General features: G+C 36.2%; 1 protein-coding gene across 3 annotated transcripts in view; it reads left to right on the top strand.

Annotated features, from left to right (window-relative positions):
* Positions 1-13,054, top strand: part of LOC113228333 (ATP-dependent Clp protease ATP-binding subunit clpX-like, mitochondrial) — a 63,059-nt gene that overhangs the window by 31,711 nt on the left and 18,294 nt on the right. For all 3 annotated transcript variants that reach the window (XM_026461598.1, XM_026461597.1, XM_026461599.1), the window contains exons 3-4: positions 986-1,193; positions 5,928-6,106. In XM_026461598.1, coding sequence (XP_026317383.1) covers positions 986-1,193; positions 5,928-6,106 — 387 coding nt within the window. The remainder of the gene's footprint in view (positions 1-985; positions 1,194-5,927; positions 6,107-13,054) is intronic.

Genomic DNA, 13,054 nt, shown 5'->3' with positions numbered 1-13,054 from the left:
ATACAGAACAATGTTATAAACATAACCTATACCCCACCTTCTACAGGCTCTACTCAATTTGCTTTTTTGATGCTTTGGTAATGCACATCGTCAAAAACACTGCGTCACAAAATACACGGGATGTCGCCATCTTTCTTTGATCTCTTCATGCAGTTTTAGCTTCCTGGAGCTTTTACTAGCTGGTGTCATTGATCGCAGATATCACCTTAGATCATTGACCTACGACAAATTGAAATCGGGTCTAATACAAAAACCACGAAAAAAATGTCCGAGGATAACCTGTACAAACGTAGAGACATGTAACGAAATACAAAAAACTAAAACATTTAATTTAAATTGTAACGTCATTGCAGTACTGCCTAAATTTGCTTACAACAATTTAAGGGCCGAAATACAACATATTCAGCTTCTACTGGAAACTTAACAAAATGCACCATATTTAGCTTCGACTGAAAATTACTTGAACACAAGAGTAATGGAATAGCCTTTCTCGTAAATATTAATTAACTTTTTTATATATGTAAAAAGTTTTACAGAAGTATCAGAATTTTTACACGTTACTACTAACTTGTTAATCCGTGACTCACAGCACAACAGCTAGTGTATTTCAGTTACATATTCAGAAAGCATAAAGTGAAACTGCAATGTTGCTAAACTGTGACTAAAGCCTAGATATTGCACGACGGTTCTCCTCTCATTGTTACGCAGTTACAACAAAAGATCTAAGGTTTACTGTAATCTACCGAAACTTTGTCTATTCTTTTGAAATACCCTATAGTCTTTGCAGATTTTAATATTTGTACACATATTTGTACGCATATTTTCAGAATTGTTGCTTGATACTTTCTGTCGATATCGACTACCAGAATAAGCGTATCATTCATCTCATCATTATCATCAGTTCTTCTTGGGAAAGCTCTGTCTATTAAGTTTCTAATCTTAGTCTTTAGTCGCTTTATTCCTTTAATCATCTCTTTCCTCCCAGGTACATCATCAGGCGGCAAAAAAGGGTCCGGCAACGGCGTCCTCACCTGTCCAAAATGTGGCGATCCCTGCACACACGTAGAGACCTTCGTTAGTTCAACACGCTTCGTTAAGTGTGATAAATGCCATCACTTCTTTGTGGTGCTTAGCGAAGTTGACACCAAGAAGAGCATCAAGGATAACGCCGATAATAAATCTGGATTCTACAGGTCAGTGTCTTATATAGTTCGGTAAATTATATAGAAATCGCAGTTTGATTTTGTGAACCAACATCCACTGCTAATGAAGTTTTTTTTCTGTAATTATGTAAGTAGGGTCTATATCACGCGGGCCGTAGTTGATTAATTTAACAATATTTTTTTTGTTTAAATTAACTGTTTATTTTTTTGGGTGATTTTTAATGAAATGTTATGTTTAAAGTTCCTCAGGTAAATGCCCTAATTAGTGATAAATCTTAAAACAATAATAATTATCAAGATTGTTTACATATCTCAACAATTATCAAAATGGAGCATTAAAATAAATTGAGAGAATGTTTATCCATGATGAATTCATTGCCCTCATTATAAAGATACCAGAAGTCATATCAATTGTTATTATACTTCAATTTAAAGTTAAAAATTAACATACTAATTTTTATAAGTGCATATTTCCAAACGCAGACTTCAGAAACACCATCATGTTTCGTAGACTTTTGTATAAAGACCTTATCTATTTCTACCCGCAAGCATGTGTTCCGGTTGTGAAGGATAAGGGTGCTGTTGACATTACAGGCACATGAGAGTTGTCAACTTATGGCTCAGGGTGACGGGCGCAGTGGCGGTGCCCCCAGATCTTTATGATTTAAAGCTCTTAGATGGAGAAAGTTTCTCGTCTCGAAGACAAAAAACTTTCCTCATCTAAACATTCGCGATTATCGCCCTGTCACGTGAGCGATAATCGCCTCGCCTTTGATTATTGAACGTCTCCGTGTAGATAGAACTTGAATTGATACTTGAATATATTTCTATACAGTGCAATGAACTTAATATTATCAGCAGTTCCAAATTCTAATGATTTTTGCGTCATTTTGATATATTCATTGTCAATACCGCAGTAATCACTGAACTCGAATGGCATTCTCGCACTCAAAACCGATTTGAACCGATTTGTACGATAATTGTATGAACTTGAAAAAATGTCATACGAGATCGTGTTTAGACAAGTCGAAAACTCGTAAGCAAAAATCTCCTTACCACATATTTCTCCGTGTAAACAGTCGAGGAGGCAATTAAGTTGCTTGCGAATCTCGTGAATGACATAATCGTAGGCAAGATTTTAGTTCTTGCCTGAATGTAAACATTATGATACGATAATCTTATGGCGATTATTACCTACGATAATCGCGTACGATTTTTCGTCACGAAGCGTACGATAGACTCTCCATCTAAATGGGCCTTTAACACTACAACTGTTATGGGCAGGCGTGTGGCTTACTAGAGGGCGCGCGATTTGTTCGTACCGTCACTTGATATTATAAAAAAAAAGATAAAATAAACTTGTGTGTCTAGTTTTCGTTCAATTCCAATGCCAAATTATTAATACGTATTGATACTCGTACTTAGTTGCCTCGCAGTTGTTGTAGGTTTGCCTTGTTAAAACCTACCATGTATAGTGAAAACAGATGCATCGGAAACTGTTTATTGGTTAATAAATTTTAGTATACCAATTAATCAGTTATTACACTACAAAGAACAAGCAACAATAAGTTTTTTCTGACCGTTTTAATGCGATTTCGTGACTATAAGCATAAAGACTCCCTCAACCTTAATATTTTTAAAGATATGATCTGCCACTATAGATTATTCCAGAATAAGTTTATCGACGTTGAACATCAGAACGACTTCCTCTGTTCATTGCAACTTTTGGTAATGTACAGTTGTTCAGAGGTCAGTGATCTGTTCTGGTTGTTCTGATTTCGTTGTTTCGATGTCGTGTACATTGCAAATTGATATTACTACACTTCAATTGGCCTTAATTCTTCAATTTGTTCATGTGATTGTGATTGAATTTTTAAATGTAACTAGTAACTTCTTGCTAACTTGCCTTCGAAGTGTTATCCTTTCATCGCATGTGTCTGTAATCAACATTCTTATCGTTTAGTGAACACGACAGATCTGCGTAGGTTGATCAATATAGATTAAACCAGCGTCTTGTGCTAGAATACTTTCACTAAAAAGATCTGTATCCATCGAGACTTACATGTTTTATTTGCAAGCGCACACGATGTACGATCTGCCTGTATAATGGAAAATGTAGGACGTCCAGGGGAGGACGTCTTGTCTGTAGGGCTAGCACGATAGGGCGCGACTAGCGCGAGACATAAAGCGCGATATATTGCTAATCTCGCATCGACCTGTCCCGCTTTATGTCGCTCTCGCGCCAGTAGCGCCCTGTTGTGCTGGCCCTACTGGTCAGATGTTTAGTCAGAACTGCCCTCGTCGTCTATCAACCTAGTCAGTCCGTCTTTGTGGCCAATCACTCCACTGGTTATCCATGGCGACTGGACGAGTCACACGGATAGCTAAGTTAACGTTATTATGACCCACCGGTTGGGATATCGGGTTGAAAGAGGAATATTTTTGGGACCAAATAAGTTATGTTTTTTGACACAAGTACTCATTTCAAATGTCTACAAAAATGATAAACTATCTCCTATATTTCAATATACTTTCAAAAAATTAAAGGCCATTTCTCGAAAGTTGAGTTTTCCTTTAATGATTTCAACGTGCAATATAGTTAGAAAACGACTATCATTGTTGTTAGAGTGAACTTACCTGGTTTCTGCCGCCGAACAGTAATGTTAGCATGTTTTTAAGTGTTTCGATTATGATTTTTGGGTAAGAGCGTCGAAATTACAGGCATTTGTCAACTTATGTCTCAGGGTGACGGGTTCAGTGGTGGTGCCCCTCAGATCTTTGCCATTTAAAGCTCTTAATGGCACTGCAACTGTTAAGGATAAGCGTGTCGCTTACCACCAGACGCATGATTTTTCCTCCCGTCGTCGCTTGGTTATTATAAAAAAAGGTAGATGTTTCCCTTTTTAAGTTATTGCCTTCCTCCAACATTTTGTCTTATAGCGTATTAGCATAATAAGCTCGTAATAGCTACAATAATGAGAATAACTAGTCCAAAACAATTAACACACAATACTAGTAGCGTCATTTAATCGCTCTCTAGCGTCATTAATAGCCCACCAAAGTCGCGTAAAGTCATCGAACTCAGGGTTTTGTAAATAAATCTTCATATCGATATTCATTTAATTTCATTTCAATGTTACGTGAGTAACTCTTTGGAAATGTACTCTATAAAAGTAATCCAAAGATGAAGTAAAATAACTGTTTGTGTATATGGCCTGGTTTGGATATCAATTATGGAATACAAGAAGTTACCAATTATGGAATACAAGAAGTTACACAGTTTTTGTCCTTGTAATAATATTCAAATATTGATTATGAGCTAAAATTATTTTATGAACTTTGACAAATATGCGTAACAATAGATAGCATTGTGTGCCACAAACTAATTTATAAATTATCTCTTCCTAATATGAGTAGATTGCGCTAATCCTAAGCAAAATAAATGTATGGCCAGCGCCATTCGTAAAAATCTGTGCAATTAGCGCCATCTAGTTTATTTGTTTGTTATCACTAGAAATTAAAGTAGCTTTGATAACCTGCAGCTTGACAATATAAAACAAATTAGTTACAAAAATGGCTCTTTGATACTCGTCGCGATATCTGGTGTACCAATAGGACTTTGTTTTATAAAACACAAGTACGGCTCCATATGGAGTATTGCTCGCATCTCAGGGCAGGAGCTCCCAAATGTCAGCTCGACCCATTTGACTCGTATTGTCGATGATCTCAAACTCGCAGACGGTATGGAGCCTTTAGCCTACGGAGAGACGTTGGCTCTCTGTGTTCTACCGTCTTTATAATGAGGAGTGCTCTGAGGAACTTTTCGAACTGGTACCACGTCTCGCTTCCACCATCGCACCTCCTGTCGAAGGTGTACAGTCAGTTCGTTACTTCCTTGAACCTGCAAGATGAGGAATGATCTTCCTGAAGTATTTCCTTTGCGCTATAACATGGGATTCTTCAAAAAGCGTGTTTATAGGGCCCTCATAGTCTGGCATCGCATAGGCAGCTCCTCTGATGTTGCAAATGGCTCGTCTGATCTTTTGCCGCCTTCTTTACATAAAAATCATCCTTCAACAAACTGTAATATATAGATTATAAGACTTTCGTGGTTATTCACAAAATGATTATCACTAATATCAGGTTTCTTACCACGGTATGACTTCTTTTTATTTTCCCGATATTTCGTAACGGTTGTACGCTCCATGGTCACGGGTTGACTGGACGGCGGCAGATGACAGCTTTAAGAGCAGACATATCTGTCTACCCCCTTGCGCTGTCGACGAAGAAGTAGAGGTGAAGAGCCTTGAACAACGCCGTAAAGTTGCCTGCTTATCGGTATTTTACAGGATATATCACGGAGAGAGTGCGATGAAATTGCATAATTTGATTCCGCCTTCCCCTTTCCATCATCGGGGGACTAGGCGTGGGCTGGGGTTCTACCCCTATGTTGTGGATATTCCCAGGATTCGGACGAAGCGTATCGCTTCCTTATCGTATTCGCTAATTAATAATATAGCGAACGGCTAGAGAGTGGAATTACCTGCCTGCGGACTTATCCCCGAACGCTATAACTTGGACCTTTTCAAGGAGAGAGTGAATAGGCATTATTTAGGTGTGCAACATCGTCGACCTCATCGTCACTTTCCATCAAGTGAGATGGAGGTCAAATGCGCACTTATTTTTTATAAATAATAATAATAACAATTAATTATTGATATATCATTTAGAAGAAGGTAAACAACCACCAACGTCTGTTTGCAGAAAACCGCCCCCACCACCGAAAAAGATCTTCGATTACCTGAACAAGCACGTCGTTGGGCAGGAGTACGCGAAGAAGGTCCTCTCGGTCGCGGTGTACAACCACTACAAGCGTATATACAACAACGTCACCAGCGGGCCTCCGCCGGATCATCACCATCCGCTGCATCACACGCACAGAGGTCTGTTCGTCTATAATAAGTTCACATTGCACGTCTATCGCCGCTAGGAATACGCACAATATTTGTATTGGAAAATTATATTAAAAAAATATTTGATATTATTTATATTAAAAAATTATTACATTATTTACATTAAAAAGAAATTAAATTATAATAGAAAACTATTTGCTATTAGCAAAGTTGACGCCTTGCCATCTTAAAGGTAGGGTTAGTACCGACCATGCACTGCCCTCCTTGGTAATATAGCAAACGCATTTCGGTAATTTTCGAGATAATGACGTCTAAAGTTTTAATGTCACGTAAAAATGTCAATTACGATTTTGCTTAACCATAAAATTTAAACTATACGTAAAATAATCTAGAACAATCCCTGTTACAGTTCATAAAATTTTATACAATATAACCTTGTAAAGACTGCACTATTAATTTACGTATTTCATAAATTATTTTTAGAAGTCTCGCTTTTAGATGAATAGCTTTTGTTTAATTGTGTAAAAAAGCGGGAAGAAAAAAATTTTTTTTTTTAATTCTATAATTTTTACGACAATGTGCAAAAATTACTTCATTACCACTGCATTTGCTAGAGATGAGGTATATCAATAATTTGATGGATGTTTTCATTTGGGTATTAATTCTTACAGTATTTTAATCGTAGGCAATGAATTAACATATCAGCGTTATTACTTTTTTGAAACCTATAGGCCAGGCACCCAGACCAGCATCATGTTAGGAAAGTTAATTCACAAAATTTTCCTTATCGGAAACCGAACCCGGGACCTCATCATCCAGCGACCACAGAGCAAACCGTTATTGGGCCGCCAAGCAAACATATACCTTTTCGGCATGATAATACTTCAACTTTGGTGATAGTACAGCACTCCTGGCCGTCATTAAAAGACTGAAACCGATATTGTGGGTGCCACAGTTTATAAAACGTAGAAAACGTACCGAAACTCGACTCGTCCAAGAACAGTAGCTTCTTAGAGGAGGTAATGACGATGACGTCGTTAGTCATGTCGCGTCCAAGCTTTAAAGAAATTCGAGTTTTACTGTAGTCGATAATTGTGTTTATTATAATTTTATTGCATATTAATTCGCTACTGCAATTAAAAGTCAAGTTCGGTCAAGTTGCGTAGTGACATTGTATATTGTAATTATCATAATAATATATTATTGAATTGCCTGTATCAGAGCGTTCATAACCGTACGTAAATAATCAATTAAAATGTTACATTAACTGTTAAATATTAGGAAATACCAATCCGACTTCGCCGAGATATGCACGTTCTTTGTCTCCTTTACAAAATTCTACATTACCCCTTCCTCATTATCTGTGTTCCTGTTTTTCTCCCTTATCCCCCAGTTCCCGCCCAAAACGTACCTGTGACACTAGATCACTAACAAAATCCCCAATCCAACTCGAAATTCTTCCACAACTCTTTCACGGTAAGTGCAACTCGTATGTGGAATAGACTGCCTGCTGGCATTCGTGACAGTCCATCGGTGACATCTTTCAAACACAAATTAAAAGAGCACTTCCTGTCGAACGCGTTAGATAGCTAATAGGTAACATATATTATAAAGTAGTAATTTGTTTAAATTATAATATATGTATATTCTGCTTATGTATATATTTTTTTTGTATATAAAGTTCATGTAGGTGTGTATATCTGTCATATGTATATATCATATATATGTATATATCATATATATGTATATATTTACTCACATTTAAATTTTAATTTTATTGTACAATAATTAGTCCCGCAGACTTCATTTTTCACCTAGGCTAGGGTTGGCTGGAAGAGATCTCTTCTAGAGATAAGCTCACCTTTGTATATGTCCTTTATAACTTGTGTTTCATGTATATTTTCTTTGTGCAATAAAGAGTTATTAAATAAATTACTTTCAAATCTTTATCCAATAAACCACGAAAATTCGAAATTCAGAAAATAATGACTATTAATTTCCCCGCGTTCGCGCGTACCACGCACCATCAGCGGCCATCTTGAATCTGTTTTGCTTATCATCAACCCATTTAGACGCCCCACTGCTAGGCACGGGTGTCCTCTCAGGCGAGATTTTCTGCCATAGTCCGCCGTGCTTCACACGTTTTCCGGTGGTTGAGAACCTTCTTCGACGTGTAGGTTTTTCCTTCACCAAAAAGCTCTTGGTAAATTTTAAATTAAATTCCAATTTAAGGTAAGAACCCGGATTCGAACCTACGTCCTCTGGTTGAGGGTAGGTCAAACCATTAGGCTGACACGGCTTCTCTTTGTCATATTTGGCTAAACATCAGTGTCACTTTAATTAGGCGGGAAACAAGAATTAATACATTAACAACATGCGTTTGTCGTGACTTGGGAGGAAGTGAAATAGATAAACAAATGTTAAACAATCTTAATTACCAGTAGGAAAGGGTGTTTTTAAAAGAAACCGCATGTGAGATTTCAACAGAAAGTCGGTTACGCAACAATCTATCTTATATATTATGAATAAATCGTAATTGCCCACGTAATCGTTTAGCTTGGGATAAAATAATATCTTGTTTGTCCGAAATTAAGCGAAAATGTTGTTTATGTGGATTAGTATATTATGTCATGGCTCACCACTGGTACTATTACATCACTAGAGCAATTTAGTGCTGGGAAATATATACATACATATAACAAAATCGCCAACTAAAACTAAACGAGTTGCAATTAAATAATGTTGAATTCTTATACCACAAAAATATGTATGACTGTTACACAACCTTAATGCATACATCCTTAGACTCACGCCTGTAGATTCCCATTAGGGCAGGCAGAAATTATCGGATCGTGGCGATCGCTTTGCAATATCCTGTCAAACCTCTCCTCCATTTAGAAACTCTTCTCATTACGCGTTACAACCTTTTTAAGAATATTTTCGATTTTATCTGGCCGTTCTCTTCCAATATTGCCACTTCCATGTTGGCTCTATACACTGTGTTTTTTTTTTTGTTAATTAGAACAGTATGGGGAAATCCGAAACTATAAGGGACAGTATGGGGAAGTTCGAAACTATAGGAAATACAGGAATATAATGTAATACAATAAAAGAATACGACAATTTTGGTATTTGTATGAAAAAACATTAAATTTTCCTTCCATTTTCCTTCTAATACAATAAAACTATCCTTACATAAAACTGAGTCGATCAGCACTAAATAAAATAATCATTTTTATTCATTTTTATGAACAATTCACGCTTGACCAAAAATTGTCAATGCCAAAATTGTTTTCGCAAATAAATACATAATGGCTCCTAACACAGTTTCCCTGTTTCTCATATGGTTTCGGATTTCCCATACTGTCTCAGTTAAAAAAAAAACACTGTACTATTATCTCTTTTGCCACTCTACTTTCATTCATCTACTCCATGCGCCCAAACCACCACAGTCCCAGGTTCGATTCCAGGCCCGGGAAAAATATATGTATGGCCTACATTTATTTCTCTCGTGAGTTTGTCTATGTGGGTCCATGGCACCCGCGACACACGGTTTCCCTAGTGGGGGGAAATGTTGAGTATGTGCGTTATTATATTATATATCATTATAACTACGTTCTCTTTCGAAACACTACAAACAATAACATACCTACTTATAAATGTTAAATATAAACCTTTGATATAATTATTAATACAAAGATCGAAGACAAAGGAAAATTCCTTCTATGTAACAGGATTCGAAACGTGACATAAGGTGGGACAGTAGACCAATATTACGCGTCCGTAACCTTTAGCATAACTATTTACAAACGCATTTCGAAGTGATTAACATTCAATTGGTCGATTGATTCCTATATTGACCGATCCGCGTCGGTACAAAACCGCAAATTGTTTGCAGCTGTATTAAGTGATAAAAGGTCGTTGTGGTAACGATAAAAGCAATATGGAACCGGTATTTGGGTGATGTTTGCGGTTTTTTTAATGACTTGTAAGAATTTTTGCGAGTTAATGTATTTTGGAATGTTTTTAGGTTTTGAGTATAGAGGGCTGGTTGAATCTTATTTCTTAGTAAAATTGAAGCCAATAGAACTTGTAAAATTACTCAGGTTACATACATTGGAGTCAAGGCACAAAGGTGAACAGGCATTATTTGACAAACGAGAATTTTTTTTCAGTTTGGCATACGTTTTCGTACATACAGCCTAGCTTAAAATCTAACTATTGAATACAAAATTTAATTATCTAAAGTTTATTTATATAAATTATAATTTAAATACCAAAATAAATACTAGGTATTTAACTTAAGGTATTTGCTATTGCAATAAATCCAATTGTCGTTTCGGTGTAACACAGCATTTTTGTTGCTTCATCGTCATTCCATTTATAAGTACGTACCACTTCAAACGAACCACCTTATAATACAATCTTTATGTCAAATAATTAATTGTGGCAGTCAGCTATTGTAATCACATTATTGTAATAGATATCTAAATTAAGCTATCTATAGCTTTGTCAAATCTTTGATAGGTAGGAATAAAAGCTTAAAAAAAAATCACGCACACACTCAACATGGGGCTATGTTGAGTGTGTGCACTAGGGAATTCCTGTATCGCGGGTGCCACGGACATACACATAGACAACCACAAATTACACCCAACGAGAGAAATAAATGTAGGTCATGCAAATATTTCTCCCGGCCCTGGAATCGAACCTGGGACCTCTGCGTGGCAATGGTCACCGTTCGGCCACGGAGGCAGTTAGTAAATGATTTTTAACCAACTTTAAAAAAAGGTTCTTAATTGGACTGTATTTTTTGTGTGTATGTTACGCGATAACTCCGGTATTTGAGAACGGATTTTGATGATTCTTTTTTTGCTGGAAAGAGGGTAACTCTGTATTGAACCCATTTAAATTTGAAGAAAATTTCCACCTCCAAGATTGGCAAACTAGGGGATGGGTTCGGTTTCGCGCATTTTCCGGTAATCGATTTAAATAAAACTTGGCAAATAGATGTAATTCCGCAAATTTTTGAGGTCGGTTTTTTTTAATAAAAAAGTTACAATTATTTTAATAGCTCTTTTTGCAAAGCAGTAGCCAAATCATTTTGCATTCATCATTATCATCATCAAATCATTAGACGTGTCACCACTCGACACGAGTCTTTTGGGTTAAAGCCATAGTGCGCCATTCTGGTCACATTTTTCAAGGTTTGTGAAATTTCGGACGATATTCCGATTTATTTATTATTTAAACACTTTATTGTACAATTTAAATATTTGTGTATAAAGGCGAGCTTATCCCATAAAGAGATTTCTTCCAACTAACCTTTGAAAAATCTATGAGGAAAGTTGGTTTTTGGGGTGGCACTAAAAATAGATAAGTAAAGAAATGGAATATACTATACTCAATAAATACACAGATAAATTTAATAAATCAAATGTACATACGAATACATATATGTATATTAAGTAATGTTGATACATTAATACATACAAAGTCGATAATAAAATGAATGCACAAATAAAACTATAAATAAATATATCAAATGTAAATAAATATTTCAAAAGCTCTAACATGTGGAGTTTGAACAATTCCAAAACTTCAAAAGAGCACCCTTGAAAACCCGAACCGAAGGCGACTGTCTGACCTCGACCGGGAGAAGGTTCCACATACGGGCAGCATTACATAACGCACCTTACTTAAAAATTAAAGTCCTAAGTACATGCCACGACGGGGATACGAACCGTTATGGTAATTTAAAAAAGTACGTCGTATGTTTGTCAATATATACGTACGTTTTATATTGCTTTGTCCGAATCTCATCATCCAAGAGAGGGAGAAAGTACATGTACAGCCAAATAGTTTTTTGTCGCCAACTTCATTTCAATCGGTAACGCAGACAATCTGTTTTCTGAGAAACGAGTGAAACGCCCATTCAACGGGTCGATACACTTGAATGAACCCCATCTGACCTCACTTTCATTGTTCACGAAGATTTTTTTTTGTTGCTAACTGGTGACGGAGTTTGTTTTTGTTGACTTAATCGCAGGCCACGTCGTCTTTTACATATTTTCGTTCAACTTTTGGCCTCGTAAATCAAACCCTCTGACAAATCATAACAAGACCTAACAAAAGAATACATTGAAAAAATTGACTCATGAAATGGAGCTTAATGTATTCAGTCACACTTCTTAATATCTTCAATTGAATCAATCATGTTACAATTAAATTCATTACTTAAAGTTGTTGGTGCAATCATTTTACGTGATAGGCTCAGATGCTTTGTGTCAAGTTGTGATTATTCAATCAAGAAGTGTGATTTTTAAGTGTTGTACAGTTCTAGTGAGGCGGACATATTTCAGTTCTTTGTCAACTTGATAACAGTAATTTGCCTAACAAAGTCAGTTTTCATGGTTACGACCCGGATTCTGAGAAATTGATATTTATTTTATTTATTAGCAACACTAACATTATATTCATAACACATTTTTGTCCAATTTGACTTGGGTGTTCTAAATTGTAAACAAAACACTTTAGTAGTAATGTCAGCATTACTGCGTTCTGGTTTTGAAGGGTAAGGGTGCTGGTGAAATTACAGGCACATGGGACTTATCAATTTATGTCTCAGAGCGACAGGCGCAGTGACAGTGCCCTGCAGATCTTTCCGATTTAAAGCTCTGTGTGGCACTGCAACTGTTATGTAAAGGCGCGTACCTTACCATCAGGCGCACGACTTGTTCGTCCCGTCACTTGCTGTTATATTTAAAAAAAAAACTAAATATTGATGGCAATCTCAAAACACCATAGACAAACTAAATTAAAAATTTCTGCAATTTAACATATATTGATAATTTAAATTAGAAAGCAAAAAGTACACTGAGAAGTGCTATAAGAATTTTTAGGTTTTCGCGATTGTTACACATAGGAAATTAAACTATTTTTCCGGATTTAAATCGCGTATATTTGTTTTTTCAAACA

This window comes from Hyposmocoma kahamanoa, unplaced genomic scaffold (genome assembly GCF_003589595.1).
Source record: "Hyposmocoma kahamanoa isolate Upper Pololo Valley unplaced genomic scaffold, ASM358959v1 226, whole genome shotgun sequence".
NCBI classification, from domain to species: Eukaryota; Metazoa; Arthropoda; class Insecta; order Lepidoptera; family Cosmopterigidae; genus Hyposmocoma; species Hyposmocoma kahamanoa.
Note: the sequence above shows the minus strand (reverse complement) of the source record. Positions and strands in the feature narration are given on the sequence as shown.